We start from the raw sequence: 18651 nt of genomic DNA, 5'->3' as shown, positions 1-18651 counted from the left end.
CTTTCTTAAATTAAAATCTGAAAATGTCCAAAAATGCCCTGTTACTTAATGAGTTCCTACCATAAGGCAACAGAAAAGATTATTCATAAAGCTGCTACCTGTGCCAGATGCTGTGCTAGTCACACAAGTTAAGAGTCTGCAAGGACACTTACGCGCTAAAACAACTCACCCCATCGAAATATCAGAAACATAATTTAAATGCTACAGAACAGAACAAACAATAATAATAAACTCTATTTCAGTTAAATTTAAATGAGTACATTAAGCTCAAGAAAATAAAGAATAAAAAAAAAGAAAAGAAAGAATAAACCTGTTAACGAAACCTAGGATTTATATAAAACCTATTCCTATTTTTCCTGAAACCTATTGCCTCATTTCCACTGCCCAGTACGCAATGTCCTTCTGCTCTCACCATACACTATCTCACCTAAACCTCATTTCAGGAAAAATCTATTATTGGTCATTTGCACTTTATTCATGATTTTAAGGTAATATATGACCTCTCCCAGGAACCTATACTTTTAAGTTTTACCTCTATGGTAAGATATAGTAAACAATGAATGACAAGTTTTATAAAGGATGTTGAATTATTTCCAAAAGTTTGTGAATTTATATTATTCCTGATACTTAACCTTTTGGGCAAATATGTTTTAAATGACCTACTGAGAATCAGTACAATTCTGCTACTAAAATTTGTATATTTGGATTTTGAAACCCATGTCTACTTTTACCAAAAAATATTGCTATTCTCAGTTGAATGGCATATAAGTACTTGTCTATGATTATTTACCTAAAATGGTCATAGAGTGGCACCAAGGAGACTTACTGAATGAACACCTATTCCATAGTCTGTGTACTGATCAATTTCCACAGATGTTGATAACAGAAGAAAAAATTAGAAAAATAAAAGAATATGGGATGAATAAATTCCCATCTGGGCAAAAAAAAAAAAAAAAAAACCCAGTGATATCTACTTTTTATCACATTTCAGTATGAAGGAAAGCAAATCACTATAAAGGTATTGAGTATATATCTAGTTTCAACCCCCATTACATTCCAGCATATACTGGGGCTCCACTTGCTCCAGACCCTTTGAATCTCTTCCTCATAATCCCATGTTATAGTCTAGTCAACAAATACACCTGTTCACAATCAGTTCTTTAGCTTTAAGGTCAGAACTTTCCAACATGCCTACACCATCTGTGTAAAGGGAAGGGTAAATTATTCTCATTGTGGCTTACTACGTTCCAGGCACCATGCCAGCTGCTCTACTTGTAATACCTCATTTAATCTTCACAATTATTCTATAACATAGCTTTTATCCACCACCTTATTTTAGGTGTGCAAACTCAAAAATCATAGATGGATGAATCAGGATCTGAATCCCAGGCAGTCTGACTTCAAAGTCCAACTTCCTTTTCCCCCAAAAAGCTCTATTTAATTAAATGGGTAACCATCTCAAGCATAGATTTGTTTGCAGAAAATTTTAATCCGGGTCATCTAGAACTACAGAAGCAAATTCTCAAACTTAAATAAGAAATCATCCTTTGAACTAGGTGAACTAAGTGAACAGCCAAAGTGAAATAAGTTTTGAGAGAAAAAGAAAAATTTAAAAACGAGAAACATTTCTGGTAGAGCTACCACATGTATTAATACAAGCCTTATATCACCTCCTCCGTACCCTTTGATTTGCAGAAAATATCAAATGCTTTCCAGATCCCTACTTACCACCGTCTCATGCTCTCTGGTAATGCCTTTATATGTGTTCAAAATATATTTAAACACACGCAGAAGGAGCCTGGCATGTAGGTGTACCCCTTAAGCAGCAGGCATCTAACATGTGCTAAAATACCCTGCCTGTAAGCAGACAGGGCTCGAGGTGATATTGTCTTCCAAAACAAACAAACCCCTGCTACATTATGGAGCACAACGATTGCCAACACTGCCTGGGAATATCTGTTCCAAACTGAATCTGAGTGGTATTCACCACCTGCTGGGTGCTGATTCAAAACACCGCTTCCCCCAAGCACCTCATCTCCTTCTGCAATGTCTCCTCAGGAAGTTCTTTCATGGCACAGGTTTTGATAAAGTGGCTGATTTTCCCGGTGCTTTCAGATGCTCTGTGACAAGTCACCAGAAACTTTAAAGCCCCACCACCCTTCCTTTTACAAAGTCATTAGATGTGCCAACTCAGAAGTTAGTCTGAGTGAGCTCTACGATAACAACGTGGCGGCCACGTTCATCTGGAAGCATTCCCCCTGGTGGGGCACCACAGCAACACTGGGCTTCCCGCAGCCTGCTCCTTGGTGCTGGGGCAACCTGAAGCAGCTGTGGAAGTCATGTGACTGAGTCAGCCTTCTAGGGAAGCTGGGTCTTGTCCAATTTTCACAGAGAAGGCTACCCCTGTGTGCAGGCTGGATGTAACAGCCACAGATCGAGAAGGCTGAGAGACTTGACTTTAGGTCGACTAGACAAAACACAGAGCAGCCACAAGAGAAAATGGTGGGATTTCAGGTCTAGCAAGAAGGCTCCCCATCACCCAATATTCCCTACGGGTAAATATTCCAAATTACACAATTAAAGTATCATTCCTTGGTACTTACTCAATCTAGCATTCCCAGGAAAAGGCAGCTCTTGATGTCATCAATCTCTCAGACATGAGTGGGAAGTGAATTTTCTGTTCTCCCAGAGAGTGTTTAAACAAGGGGAAGGGTACCCTGAAAGTAGACACCTCAGAGGTGCAGAAAGTGTGCAACAAGAGGTTGGTGCACCCAGAGGCAAAATTTCCCCTGCCTCACAAGGAGTATCCCTGATACCAGCTGACTCTCAACTACTCAGAGATTGATGATCCAAACAGGTTGATCTAGGCCCCTGGCCTTTTCCCGTTCTCATTGCTTGCCCATGGCATGTCCAGCATGTATATATACAGAGCTGAATTTTAATCATTTTTGTTTTAAAATCCCCCTAAGAGGAAGAATGAACAGGAAATTTAAAAATTATTAATTAAAATAACATTTGGAGGGGCGCCTGGGTGGCTCAGTCAGTTAAGGGTCTGCCTTCGGCTCAGGTCATGATCCCAGGGTCCTGGGATTGAGTCCCACATCGGGCTCCCTGCTCAGCTGGGAGCCTGCTTCTCCCTCTCCCTCTGCCTGCCACTCCCCCTGCTTGTGCACTCTCTCTCTCTCTGTCAAATAAATAAAATCTTTAAAAAAAATAAAAAATAAAAAAATAAAATAACATTTGGAGATTATCTATAGAATATCCTATCTCCCTTCATTTCAGGTTTCGAGTTAAGACAGGTCATGAGCAAGTGGTCATATGTGGAATGTGAGGTGATATCAACAACAAAAAATATAAGTAAAAAAACTTTTTTTTTTTTTTAAATAATATAGAAGCAGTGTGGTTCTCAGGGTAGAAGCAGTCTCTTCAGTCACAGAGACCAGGGCTGAATTCCAAGTCACCACTCTCTTGCTAGATGTATGACCACAAGATGCTTTACCTCTCAAAATTCAGCCCCCGGATTTGTAAAACCAGGATGAAACCTGACTACATAAAATTGTTGGGAAGAGTAAAGCACAGGCTACTCCATGTACTTAGCACAATGCCTTGCATATTTTAAGTATTCGATAAATATTAACTTTTATCATATTTATATTATCTTCACGAAGACAAGATCATCTCCCTTTCAAAATCTTTTAAGTAAACCAATTTTAATTTTGTTAGCATGATAACAATCAAGTAGTTGTGTAACAACAGGATGTTTTTCTAGAGACTCATATCAAAGTAGTAGGGGCAAAATGGCATGATGTCATTTTGAGTTTACTTTAAGTTACTACAGCAAAAAAGGAGGGCTAGTGAAGCAAGGGTGGCAAAATTGATTTCTGTTGAAACCGGGGGACAGGTATATGAGTTCATTACACTAATCTCTCCACTTCTGTGAATGTTTGAAAACCTTCATAATTAAAAGGTTAAAAAGAATCAATTGGTCCATCAGTATATAATAAGAATCCTCCAGGAGCCCAATATAGAACTGGTGACATGAGATAACAGTTAACCACTGCTTAAAAAGAAAAAGCAGGGAGGCATCAACTTTACCTTTCTGGCATGTTGCCAAGAACCAAAGAACAAGGAAAGGGAAGGGCTTTGATCTGTGAATAGGGATTTCACAGCATCCACAGATGGTGCTTATGCACAGGACTCATCAGGAGAGCCCAGCAGCATTTCTCAGACAGGGTTCCTCAACTGAACTAGAGAATAAAACAATGATTTGAATGACTATTTTCTCATTCCTCCCAAAGGAGAACTAGTACCCTTCTGGATGCATCAGAGAGAAGTTAATTTGTGATATATAATGGATGCCTTAGGGCAGTAAGGCTTAATTCTTATGCAGAACCCCAACTGCTGAAGGCTGCTAGAACCTACACACAGAACCCTCTTGCTCTATTTCTAGTAACCTTGATGCTCTTGTCTCAAGCATATTAGAAACAACAAACAAATCAGAAGGTAGGAATCTCTAGAGCAGAGGAGTGAACACAGGAGAGAAATTTAAAAGTTTATTAAAAATACACTCAGTGAACCAAAAAAACAGAGCAGCCTGGCCACCTAATTAGAGGGAAGTAGCTCTAAAAGCCTCAGGAGTCCATTTATGCCTTTCATACTAGAAGTTAATATTTACTGAGTATTTACAATATTGAGAACTCACAAGGAGTTTAGCTTGTAACGATGATCCTCCAAGTCCCCCAAAACTCTTAAAATTCTACTCAGTGTACTCTTCCTGAGACAGGAACTAAACTTTCAGAGTTCTACTGCTCCATGGGATGATACCAGGGAATTTTTATTTCCTTCTTTATATTTATGAATTTTCAAAAACTTCTATAATGACTGTGTATTACCTCTGTAAGTAGACCAAAACATTTTTTAAAGATACTTAATTTTATGAAAATTTCATCCCAGGTGACATAAGTTTTAAACATTTTAAATCATTTCACAGTGATCCATTCTCCAAAGTTCACAGATAGATATGTATCTTATATAGTAGTTATTGTCCTTAGTGTTAAGGAAAATGTGATCAAAATGGTGAGAAGAAAACTTGTAGAGAAAAAAAATCAAAATAATTGTTAACAGACTTCTATCAAACAAGAGGAGTAAGTTTTCATGAAAGGGGGGCGGGGATCAGACCTGACCTCAAAGGGCAGAGGTGGGTAGAGGTAGTAGGAACAGGCCAAATGACCCAGGATCCTCAAAGAAAGAAAAAGCAGAAGTGTTGGAATTTGCACACAAGGCAATAAAAAGCCACTCTGTAAGTTCCTAGAAAAGGCGACAATGTTTCTTCATTCATTCCATTTAATAAACACTGATAAATTACTTACATCATGAAAAGTACTGTTCTAAGTGCAAGGAGGGATACAGAGGCCTAACAAACACAGGTCCTACCCTCAAGTGGCTTATTAATAAAGTATCATTATAACTTATAATCACAAGATGGAAATCAGTAGGTATCAGAAGAGAAGGCAGAGGACCTCAGCAGATGAGTGATGAACAGTCCAGCAGAGGAGACAAAGAGTCTTCACAGAGGAGATAAAATAATGTAAGCAGTATTTTAGGAAGATTACTGGAATAATGGCTACCATCTATTAGTCACTCATCAAGTTAAGGGTGATCCAACTGTATTTCTCATTGAATACTGACACTAACTCTGCCACGTAGGCATTCGGTCCGTTTTACAGATGAGGAAACTGACACTCAGAGATGAAATCACTTGTCCAAGATCACGCAGGACACGTCAGGGCTAAGATTCAAACACAGGTCTCTAGGATTCCAAACCCAATTTACTTCTAGAATGCTATACATACAATCAGTAGAGTGAGAAACACATTTACTAATTCAACTACTTGACATACAATCTTAACAGAATTTAACAGACATTTCTATTCCCAGTCTTCTGAGAATTTCTCCCTGGCTAAAGCCATTCACCACTTCCTGCCAGCACTATTTGGCTGTCCCCACTAACTCAAGTATTTCCTTTGACTAAAGACAGTGGTTATGTTAATTTGATTAAGTAGGGGTAGATACTTCTCATGAAATGGAAGTACATCTTAAAGAAACCGAATAACCAAAATAGCAAATCTGAGAAGATAAATATAATTTGTTCTGTGTGAACAAACAGTAAGAAAAAGTTTAGCCGAATATAGATTTTCCTGGGGCAGGCAGATAAGACAGACCAGAGGTGGAGAAATCAGCTACGAGGCCACCATTGTGATTTAGGTGTGTCATAGAACAAGCCAAGCACAGGAATAAAAGAAAAGAGAAAAGGGTGAATCCACAAGATATTTTTTATGGACGATACAGTAAGACTATAATCAATACTCTGCCATGCAGAGGAATAAATACAAAATAAAAGGCTCTGCCTACATAAAGATTTATGAAGTCAAGATGCACACTCATGAAACATCTAGAGAGAAAGAAAATATATAGTTATGTATTCAATCATGTTCAATCATCAGAGAAAGGGGGTGGGAGGAATGTAAATCACTGGAATGTTCCAATCACTGGAACTTAGAGCCTCAAAAGCCAGAGAGGACTGTGATTGCCAGGGGGGGAATAAAAACGTATGAATTCCAAGCACAGGGAACATCACACACCTAGAGTTCCACAGAAGAGTAATTCTAAGTAATGATCAGAAGACTCGAAGAAGTTCAGAACTGAAAGGATTCTCAGAGATCATGTGTCTGCTTTTTTGTTTAATTTTTTATTTTTTATTTTTTATTTTTTTTTTTTTTAAAGATTTTTATTTATTTATTTGACAGAGAGAGATAGCGAGAACAGGAACACAAGCAGGGGGAGTGGGAGAGGGAGAAGCAGGCTTCCCGCTGAGCAGGGAGCCCGATGTGGGACTCGATCCCAGGACCCTGGGATCATGACCTGAGCCGAAGGCAGACGCTTAACGACTGAGCCACCCAGGCGCCCTTGTTTAATTTTTTAAATAGACTTCATTTTTTAGGGAAGTTTTAGGTTCACAGCAAAACTGAGCAGAAGGTACAGAGATTTCCCATCTCTCTTTGCCCCCATACATGCACAGCCTCCTCCCGTTATCAACATCCCCCACTAGAGAAGAACATTTGTTACAACTGATGAACCTCCATCATATAAACCAGTACACTGAAGTCCCCTGCCCAAGGTCACAGGGCCAGATGCAGAGGTAGGACCAAAATGCTGAAGTCCCAATCCTATATTCTTCCCAAATAAACCACAACGCATTCAGTGAAGCTTACATGGCCAAGTACGTATTCCCATCATTCATCCCATAGGATACCAAATTTCACCTTGGTCTGTACAAGTAACCACTGTCACGTACCAAAACAACTTTCTTTTGGGAGTAGAGAGAACTCTGCTTTTCTCTGGGACATCATCAGCATTGTTAGCATCGATGCCTATTGTCTAGACTCTACATGCGAATCACTATGTCCCACACAGTCTCTATATTATGTAATTACTAAAGGAATACCACAACCAATCAAACACAGTATCCATCTACAGATTGAAACTGATTTTTTTTTTCTTCCTGGAGCCAGATCTATGGAGGCGTTTTCACTCATAGAGGTCCGTATCAGATCTTTGCCTATATGGAGAGATTTCCCACAGTATTTTAAACTGATTATCTAAAGGTTAATAATCCAATGTTGGTTGGTTCATCATTTGAAACAGGGCAGCTGCATATGCTGATGACCAGCAAGGTCTGCTCTGTGTACAGCAGTGCGCCTCCCCAGTGATATTTTAGTTTGATTAAGGGAAGTTTCTCGAGGGCAGGGCCTCCTAACTTCTATTGCTCTTGTGTCTTTCACAAAGACATGGAAAGTACAGAGTATACGGTAGGTACCCTCTCCATATATATCCCTGCTGAATAAAAGAATTTGAATTATAATAATGATTGTATCCTGAAGAGTCAAAAGTTGAAAAAATAAAAAGGAAAATAGGGGCATCTGGGTAGTCGGTTAAGCATCCGAATCTTGACCTCGGCTCAGGTCTTGATCTCAGCGTCGTGAGCTCAAGCCCAGCAAGGGGCTCCATACTGGGCATGGAGCTTACGTTAAAAGAAAAAAGGAAAACAAACTCTGCTTATAAAGAAGACGACTAAGATACGTTTCTTGTTTCTTCTTTGGAAAACTATCAAAAGCAATGAAGCTTCTCCCTATATACTAAAGAGAAAAAATACCTCCCTCAACACATCAAAACAGAGCTTGAGTTACTTTGCCAAATACAAATATAATGAGAATTGTCACAACCTACCGTCCCACTGAATTCACAATACAAACTTAATAATCTCCAAGGAAACATCAATATGTTCTTTTTTTTTTTCCACCAGGAAATTAACTAAATCACTCTTTCTGGTAGATCATCTTGCATCTTCAGGTAATGAGAAATCTTTAGGGTCTGTCCGCTCCAGTGCCTGAGACCATGGAGAAGATACACTCATGTCAATTTCCAAAATCACCATGAAGAGCACTTCTATTTCCCATTAGTCACCGGCATTATTTGAATAAAATATGCTCCTTTTCAGAAACAATGCACTTTTCAGTTAGATGCAACTACTTAACTGCCTAACCACCCCCCCGATTTTTCCAAGATGCCTTCATGCTCATTTCTTCACTTCCTGCAATCAAAAAATAAAAGGCTAATTTCTTCTTAAATTTGCCTACAGAAATGTCGCTAACCAAATATAAAAAATATGATAAAGTAATTAAACATAAAGGTGACAGAGGATTTGTCAAAAATGATATACAGTAATTGAAGATTCTCTGAATCTCTAATTAATCTGGATGACTCTACAATTTCCTGAAGGGTTCTGAATCTGAAGTGTTCAAAGGAACTGTCTGGGGAGCTTGTGAAAATGCAGATTCCTGGGCTCCTCCCCCTGCTATGGATAGTTAAAGCTATTGAGGGGCTCAAAAACGTTCATTCAAGGAACTCAACACCTGAGATGAGGGGTCTGCATACCTTAAGTATGCCGGACACCGAGTTTAGTGTCAAATGTTAAATCTGAATGAAATTTCACACACACACACACACACACACACACACACACACACACTCTCCTACCTGTGGCCATGGGGGCAGGAGTGTGTCCACTAGGTGTTCAACTGAAAAGCTTATCCAAATCTGGATTACAAGAATAGTTAATTCGGATATTCTTACCAGACTCTAAAGACCACAATCTTGACATCATTAACCACATTCCAAAAGAACCAAAGCACCAGTTAAGTGGCACTCTTTTAGGAAGTAATTACCAGAAGGTACTCTTATCTCAGACTTTGCTTTAGGGGAGGAAGACCTGACTATACAAAGAGAGTCAGAAGTTGCAGCCAGTATCTCAACATTTTAAAAATTCTGTATAGCTTGCTGGAGCTGAGATGAAACATTTATCCTTCTCTTGCAAGCACTTTGGTTTCCAGGGGACCGACTTACAGCTGAGGCAGGCTGACGAGAGGTACATCCGTTAGAAACACACACAACACACGCCAAAGTTAACTGAGAAATTTCAAAGTGCCTTTTTATGCCTCTAACTCAAAGACGAACACATTTCAAGGTGACCCAATCCTCAAGTGACACACAGTGTTTTAAAAGGGCCAGAGCTCTCCACTTAAACAATTTCTAGTGACATGTTTAAATCGCATCCTCTAAGGCTCTATCTGCTGTCCTATTTACTAGTCTTTCTTTCTTGGCAGAGGCATCCCACTTTAAGTGATTGCTTGAAGTTCGTCTTCCTAACAATTAAAATCTATGGGGCTTAGATGCTTAAAAAAATGTTTTTAACTTAGGAGGCACCATGAAGGACTTTCAATTATTTAATTATACGACCAACCCCAATTATTACTTTATAGTTTTTTTTCTATTTATCAGAACAGTATCAGAATAATAAAAGACAGCCTCATCACTCACGCTCATAAGTAGAAGACTTATAAGGTAAAAATCAAAGCGTTCATAAAAGGATGCCCAATTTAAAATCTGAAAATGTACATAATCGTTATATTGACTGTGTATTTCATACACAAAATACGAAGGATTCTTTCTTCACTAAAATATTACTCTTAGCCATTATAAGAGAATGAGAAGATTACACTAGAAACCTAAAATTGGGCTCCTATGGTTAACGAAACATGCCCACACTGGTTTTACTCAGTCCCTTTGCAGAAACTACTCCGTGTCAAAAATATCCTTTACCAAAAAACCTCCCCTGAACTGTCTATGAATTCCTCTGTATCTCTGCAATCTGACTACTCCTCTGTAATGATTTACAGGACTATCTCCCTTGGGAGCTCCGGGGAGAGCAGAGAACAGGTAATGCTTACTTTGATACCCCAGCCATCACTATAAACATCCAGAAACAAGTGCCAGGAACAGCAGGCACTCCACACAGTTTGTTTTTAAAAAACTGTAGAAATTTATAATATATAAAAATAAATTCTAAAAGTTTATTCTGTCCCCCCTTTCCCTTTCCCTTCCTGACCATTGTTTGGGGAGGGCAAAAGAGGGGAGAGCATAAGCAAGGTTTTCATTATAGAGAGAGATATAGATGATAATTAGATGAATATAGAAGTAAGTGTGTGTGTGTATGGGATGGGCAGTACATACATTCTCTAGCTCTGCCAAGTGGGAGGCTTGGGAACAGAGACACTCCATTTACCATGAGCATACCAACCGCCCATATCTTGGCTTCTAAATACCATTATCCACCAAAAGAAACACTCCTTGGAGAAATGGCTGGCTCTGGTGCTGGGGCAGAGAAAATATAAAATAAGCCTGGAATAACCTGTGAAGCCGGAAAATGAGGAAGTACTTAAAAGTAATGGTCAGGTCAAAAAGAGAGAGAAGCCAGGCTGAAGGGGCTCCCATTAGCAAAATCTGGAACAATCTGAATATTAAATAATAATAGTAACAATTACGACCCATTGGGAAGATAAGAAACCTCAAATACATACTAATATAAATAAGCAAATATAAATAAATTGGAAGTTTGCGGAGGAACAGGGTATTTAAATAGTTTCAAAGTACCACCCCACAGGATGCCTGGGTGGCTCAGCAGGTTAAGCATCCAACTCTTGATCTCAGCTCAGTCCTTGATCTCAGGGACATGAGTTCAAGCCTTGTGTTGGGCTCCATGCCCCAAAAAAAAAAAAAGGTACCACCCCCACAAAATACATATTAATTACAAAGGTTAAAAACGAGCTTTACTGTGGGAAGGCTAGCAGATACCACCTTAACCAAGTGATCAAAATGAACATCATCCATAATGAGACATATCAAAATCGTGTACTTACCTAAAAGGATGCAAAAAGAACAACACAGCCTCTTTTCTGATATTCCTATCAAAGATGCATAACCTACATCTAACCACGAAAAAACAATGCAGACAGAAACTGAGGAAAATTCTACCAAGTAACTGGCCTGTAGACTGCAAAAGCATGAAGATCCTGCAAGCCAGTGAAAGGCTGAGTAATTACTCCATACTGAAGAAGACTAAAGAGACATGACAAAGGCAACGTATGATTCTGAGCTGGATTTTTTTTTAATAAAGCACATTATTTGAAAAACTGACTACACTTGAATGAAATTCATGGACTGGATGGTAATAATCCATCAATGTTAATGTTCTCATTTTAATGGCTGCAATGCTGTTGTAGCTATTGAGAAAAATATCCTCAAGGAAATACTCAAATATCCAGAGGTAGTGACACATCATGTCAATCAGCCATTTTCCTCAAATGGTTCAGAGAAAAAAAATCAACTATACTTATGACTTTCCTAAAAGTTTGAGGCTAAAAGTTAAAGGTTAAAAGAAAAAAGTGTAGCAAAAAAATAAAAATTTTGTTATTCTGATTTATAATCTATATTTAATGGGAGGATAATAAATGCATCATTACCAACATCATAATTACATAAAAATAATTACTTTCATATTATCTTTCTTCCCTAGCACCTAGAATATTGTGCACACGTACGTTAAGTGTATACGCGTGCGCATGCACATGTACACGCGCACACACACACACACACACACACACACACACAGAGCTATGGTACAAAGAACTTTCAACCAGAAGTTCTGGATTTGAATCATGACCTCAACTCTTACTAACTATGAAACATTAAACAAGTTACTTATGCTCTCAATGCTTTAGTTTTCTCATCTATAAGATAATTAGTATCTTTCCACAAAGGATTACTAGGAGAATTAAGAGAGAAAATGTTTGCAAAATTACCCTTTTAAAACTAAAAAATATATACATATGTTAAGTATTAAGGAGAAAAAATATTGGATTCAGATACAAAATTTACACTAACTTAAAATATTGCACAAATCAATTTTAATGTTAAAAAAAAATCTCAACTCCACTTGGGCCATTCCCTACAGAAATCTATAAATCTTTAAATTCTATTCTTACCTAACTTGAACTATAGCCAAATTTTCATATGCCACCTAATAAAGAATTTGCTACCCTACAATTTGTTTTGTTTTTAAGCAGGGATTGACTTTTGTAACTCAAAGACAAACTTTAACAACCTTCTGTCTCACTAACTAACTAACTAAATAAATAAATGGAATTCTTGAAGAGTGATTTATGTCATTTCTCCCCCAAAATCTATAGATTCCTTAAACTGTTTGCCTTGTTCACAACTAAAGAGATTTCAGTTCTCAGGAAATTAGAGGTCTCAGACTTAGAAATCCAAAAAAACAAAATGGACAAAAAAGTCATCTCAAATCAACAAAATTATTACAAATTTTCAGTACTTATTTTTTTAAAGATTTTATTGATTTGAGAGAGAGAGAGAGAGCAAGTGAGCACAAGCAGGGGGAGTGGCAGAGAGAGAGGGAGAAGCAGACTCCCCACTGAGCAGGGAGCCAGATATGGGGCTCGATCCCAGGAACCTGGGATCATGCCCTGAGCCAAAGGCAGACACTTAACTGACCAAGCCATCCAGGTGCCCCAAATTTTCAGTATTTATTTTCTTTCTTTTTTTTTTAATCTTAAGATGACATCAAGAGACAGGATTGGTTCTTAAACCCAGCAAGCCAAGGTCAGCCCAAAGACTGAAACATGAGAACTGGGGTTTTATAAACATACAAAGAGATAAGAAAAAGAAATTAAAAAACCTAAAACCCCTTTACTCTGATCACTTGGCAATCACTCCCAGGTCTCACCCATGATGCTCTGAGGCACATCAGCACATCTACATTAAGAATTCCCAGGAGCACCTGGGTGGCTCAGTTGGTTAAGCATCCAACTCTTGGTTTTGGCTCAGGCCATGATCCCATGGGTCGTGGGATCGAGCCCCACCTTGGGCTCCATGCTCAGTTGGGAATCTGCTTGAGATTCTCTTCCTCTGCCCCTTCTACTGCTCTCTCTCTCATTCTCTCTCTCAAGATAAATAAATCTTAAAAAAAAAAAAAAAAGTTCCCAGAGGAAGGCTGGTTTTTACATGTCATCCCAGAAAATGTCTTATTCAGTGACATGTAAACCTACTCTCCTAATATGCCAAAGATTGGATATTTCCATTCTCTCTCAAGATAAACTTCATCTTCTCTAAAACAAATTGCAATGGTTAAGATGTGGATTATGAAAAAAAAAAAAAGATGTGGATTAAGGGGGAGGTGGGCGGCACCTGGCTGGCTCAGTTGTATAGCACTCGAGTCTTCATCTCAGGGTCATGAGTTCAAGTCCCACAATGGGCATAGAGTTTACTTTAAAAAAGGAAAAAAACGAAGAAGAAAGAAAAAGGTAAAAAAAAAAAAAGAAAAAGATGTGGATTATGGTAAGAAAACAAAAAGCTCTCACAAAGACACAGACAAAACCTAAGAGAGTCACCAGCTACTGACTTCCCTTCTCTCGCATTACAGATTGAATGCCCCCAATTAGCACCCAGAGACAATATGTGGTGGTTAAGCAAGCAGCGTCAGCACCAAACCACCTACGTTTGAATTCTGGCTCTGCCACATTAGCTCTGCCTAAGCTCTGCCTAACTGGTTTTTGGCAAGTTACTTAAAACTCTTCTGTACCTCAGTTTGCACATCTGTAAAAAGGGCATCATAATAGAATCTTCACAGGGCTGTGGTGAAGAGTAACTGAGATAACGCAAAAAGTATTTAACACAGGACCTGGCACATAGCTACAGCTCTATGTTAACCACTATCTTTGTACCTAGAATTATTCTCAAGCATCCTGTGCTTGGCCTAACTTTAAGATTTAAAATTGCATTCCAAATATATTTTTTAAATTGTTTAAATATAACTTTGCAGTGGAAAAATCACTATTACCAAAATCTACATTCTACATCAAAGTTATGCCTTAGCAGGAGGGGCAAAAAGGAACTCCCTACATTCTTGGTTCTTATCTGAGTTCTTCAAGGGAAAAATAAAAGTTATAATGTAAGAAGGCAGAACACTTGGTTATCACAATCCATTTATGGTACAGTTTAGGCACATCTATCTAATTTCTTAAAAAGACAAAAATAAATGAAAAATAACTGCTTATCACATTTGCAATTATTTTAATTGTAGCTCTGGCGTGATGCCCAGCTCCTGCATCAGACCTAGGTCTGTAAAAGCAGGAACTATCCTTGTCCATCTTGTATCCAAGGTAATACTACCCAGTGCACAAATGGTACTCAATAACTACTTTTTGAATGAATAAATGTGCTTTGTAAAATACAAAATCCCATCACGGTTCTTGGTTTGGCAACTAGCCAAAGCTAATCTCCTTTATCTGTGTTTTAAACAAATAAGCTACCCTTTCTGTTTGTTCTGACCTGCACTATAGAAAGTGCCTCCACAGAGTAAAATAATCTTCATATTCCTCAGTAATCATGGTCCCTGATTATTCCAACTGAGGATATATGCCTAAAACCATCTCTTGTTAATGCAATACAGGAAAGCCATAGAACTGTTCCTATCCCTCCAAATTAAAAATCAGCTTTCAATTACTTTTTTTCCTATTGTTTTTCAGATATCTTTGAAATTTTTCTTTCTGCACACAAGAGCTTACAGATATACAGAGTAGGGAGGTCCTTAGAAGTCACCTAAGACAACAGCCCTATTTTCCAGATGCCTCCAAAGAAAATCACATTTGAAAGGAAGCCCCATAGTCAACATCCTTCATAAGCCTCTTGAGACAAAAGTAACAAATCTAAACTTTAATAATATTCAGAAAAGGGGGAGGTGTACATCCACCAGCACCTGCCTACACAGAAAGGCCCACGTGGATGCCCCAGTTCTCCCAAGCAAGGAGTAGTTCTAAATTAATTTGTTCATTCAACAGACATGTTTGAGGGCCTCTGGTGTGGTGGACACTATTCTAGGTGCCTGAGATACATCACTGAACAAAAAGAAAGATCACTGCCTGTGCTGTACCTACATTTTAGGCAAAACTTTGGAGGCATCTAGGAGAATAAAGAGAATAACATTTTAATAGAATATGTAGGGCCAGAAGCGTTCCATAGCACCATGGAGATCAAGCTAGTGGTTCTCAAACCTGGGTGTGCTGAGAACCACCCAGAGGACTAATCAATACTCAGAAGGCCCAAACCCACCCCAGAGCTTCCGATTCATTAAGATCTCAACAGGGCCTGAGAATTTGCATTTCTAATATGCTCTCATACAATGTCAATGGTGCTAGTCCAGGAAGCAAACTTTGACAACCACTGACTTGGCCAGAACCCTAGGCTACTCAAAACCAGGCCCAGATTTAGGGTTTTTTTTTTTCCCCTTCTGACTCCAAACTGACAAGCTTTTATCCACTTAAGGCAAACACTGCCCAATGAAAAGGTTTTTTAGCTTTGAGTTGGAGAAAATCAGAAATGAACGTTTTAAGTATAAAATACCTTAAGCAGACAGCACTGATCACTAAACACGGACATAAAAATTAACATTAGAGGATTTGTTCTTTCTTTCACATATCTAAATGCCATGATAAAAGAATGTTTTCCCTAAAGGGTTTTATCATGAGGGTGAGGTTCAGTCTCAAATGAGCCTATTTATTAAAAAAGTCTATTAACTAGAAGTATATACACTAAAATATAAATAAGTGATTGGATTATTAATAATTTTAGTTTTTTTGTGCTAATTGTATTTTCTAAAATTTTTACAATGAACATGAATTCCTTTTGTAATAAAGGAATACAAGTTAATTTATTTTTAAAAAGAAGTGACAGTGTTTATTCAAAAAGACTTTTAATTAGAAAACTATAAAAGGCATCAGTTAATATACCACATAAATTAATACTGAATGATTTTTTTTTCCTAGTACATAAATAATTCAAATAACTTATTTTACATTTTAGGCTAAACCTCTGCCTGGATTAATGATTAATACCAGTGAAGGAAAAAAAAATCCTTGAAATGTATCTGATTTTATTTAAACAAAGAGAATAAAACAAAACTATGATCCTTTAAATAGCTGCATAAAAATCAAATTTACTATTATTCTACATAGCAACTGTCTTTTGTCTTGACTGTTACTTTTCAACAAATGTATGGATGTGACGCTAATTCTTGCAAATAAAGAAAGCAAAATGTCATGTGTCAATTACACCAATTAAAAAAAGAAAGTAAAAATGGCTTTAATTGCATTTCTTGAAAAATAAATAAATAAACGTCTAAGTTTTGGAAAAATAATCGTTAAATCCTCGATGTGTACAGAGTTAGAGAGCCATATCCCTGAGGATACCAAGGTAAGACCTACACCATCCCTGTACTCCATCCACCATCTTTCTGGATCTCCTAGTCTAGGGAAATACTCCTTTATTACTAAAGTCCACATTTCAGGGATGCAACTAGAGTTTAAAACATAATATGCTAAAGGGCAATGACTAAAGGAGAATCAATTTGGTGAAGAAATCAAGTGTCTTTATAGAGACAGACGCTTACCATTTAACAGAAGTCCTGAACTACCTCTTAAAGTCTAGCCTATTTCATTAGAATAATCACTTTTAAAGGAAAAAAAAAAAGTGCCTGTATGTGTTATATAGAATCATAGCTAATTTTCTGAAAATCAGGCCTTAAAATCAGAATTCTGTATCATACTACTATTAATTAACTTACTAGGTACCCACAAAGTACCAAACACTTTAAATCCTCTCATTTGATCTCCAAACCGCCCTATGAAGTATAATCATTTTACAGATTAAGAAATTTAAGCACAGAGTGATCAAGTAATTTGCCCAAAGTCACACAGCTAAATTGAAGATCCAGGATACAGATATCCAAGCTATAATACTTAAACTGAGATCCTTAACCTTTGGCTCTGATTATGGTTCTGCTTACGTTTGAATTACAAATTTTTTACATTTTAGGAAATCAAAACTAAATTTTTCTTCCCAGTCATATTTGATAATATCTGTAAGATGAAAAATTATGAAATAATTCAGGCACTTTCACAAACCTCTGTACTTCTAAAATCATACACAATTTACAATAAATTATACAGTACAAAGGTCTGACAACTTTTCCACCAGCATGGCCGTTTTAGGGATACAGCAGTGGTAAAATTATCTACGGAAATCCCGCATTAAATCGCACAGGGGTTCCATTGAGTGGGTAAGGAAGGTTTTTATCTTGTTTTATTTGGGTTGTTTTTGTTTGTTTTGGGGGCTTGAGGGTTTGTTTTTTTGTTTTTTGGGCTTGGGTTTTGGTTTGGTTTTTTGGTTTGGTTTGTTTTTTGCAACCAGGGAGCTAGAAGGTGAACAAATTAAGCTGGAAAATGAAAAAGTCGAATCCTTTCCCATGTCTTCCGTTCACCACATAAGGCCTGGGTGCCAATGTGCACGAGTTCCTAAGTCTGGGTGGACCGGCCTTTGCTCAGGGTGGGTGCGGACGGATCCGCCGCCGCCGCCTCCCGTCCTGGCGAGCACCCCCGGCGGCCGACGCCAAAGCACCAGGCGAGGCGAGTCTAGCGAGCGGCAGAGGGCGGGGGCGCGCGAGGCGATGGAGACGGGCGGGGACGACCCGCGGGGCCCTTACCCAGCTCCGTGCCCCGGTTGCGCGCGGACATGGTGGGGCAGCTGCAGCAGTCGCCAGCTCCTCAACGCCGAGCTCCCCTCCGCCCTGCCCTTCCTGCTTCCCGCCCGCCCCGCGGCGTCGCCGCGCTCGCCCCGCCCCTCTCCCTCTGGGGGCGGGGCCGCGGATCGCGGTCCGGTGGTCTGACTCCCGCCCGCTGCCCTGCGGAGAAATCCTGCCGCCCCTCTCCTGCCCTCTTCCCCCAGGTGCGGGACTCGAGTTCTGGCTCCCGAAATAATGCTACCAAAACCCGTTTTAAAATGTTTGAATTGCCAAATGCACTGAATAAAGACGTTTGGAAACTTTTCACTGTAAGATTAAGTAACGAGAGGGGGATGGATCCCTGCCAGTTACTGACCAAGCGCAGAGCTCTGCAGCCCCATACCTGAAGGGCAGCGGTGATCCCCTGGCCGTGTAAGGGCGGCCAGCGAGCAAATAGGGCTCAGAGCACTCTGTCACTCTAACCTAGACCTCATGAAGTGAAGCCGCTCCGTTGCCTGGGGAGGGGGGGGCCGGGAGGGGAGGGGGCTCTAGGAGTGAGAAGTCCGGTTTCTCAGCATAGCACTGACAGTAATTAAGTGGGACACTGGGCACATCAATTGCCT

The 18651-nt window shown here is 39.0% G+C and overlaps 1 protein-coding gene across 1 annotated transcript in view; it reads right to left on the bottom strand.

Annotated features, from left to right (window-relative positions):
• The window catches only part of DERA (deoxyribose-phosphate aldolase), a 119562-nt gene extending 101427 nt beyond the window's left edge, over window positions 1–18135 (bottom strand). Inside the window, exon 1 of the mRNA XM_032391742.1 lies at window positions 18011–18135. Within this exon, the coding sequence (XP_032247633.1) occupies window positions 18011–18041 (31 nt within the window). The 5' untranslated portion in view covers window positions 18042–18135. The remainder of the gene's footprint in view (window positions 1–18010) is intronic.
• Window positions 18136–18651: the final 516 nt, after the last annotated feature.

Source organism: Phoca vitulina, unplaced genomic scaffold (genome assembly GCF_004348235.1).
Source record: "Phoca vitulina isolate PV1807 unplaced genomic scaffold, GSC_HSeal_1.0 scaffold64, whole genome shotgun sequence".
In the NCBI taxonomy this organism is placed as follows: domain Eukaryota; kingdom Metazoa; phylum Chordata; class Mammalia; order Carnivora; family Phocidae; genus Phoca; species Phoca vitulina.
Note: the sequence above shows the minus strand (reverse complement) of the source record. Positions and strands in the feature narration are given on the sequence as shown.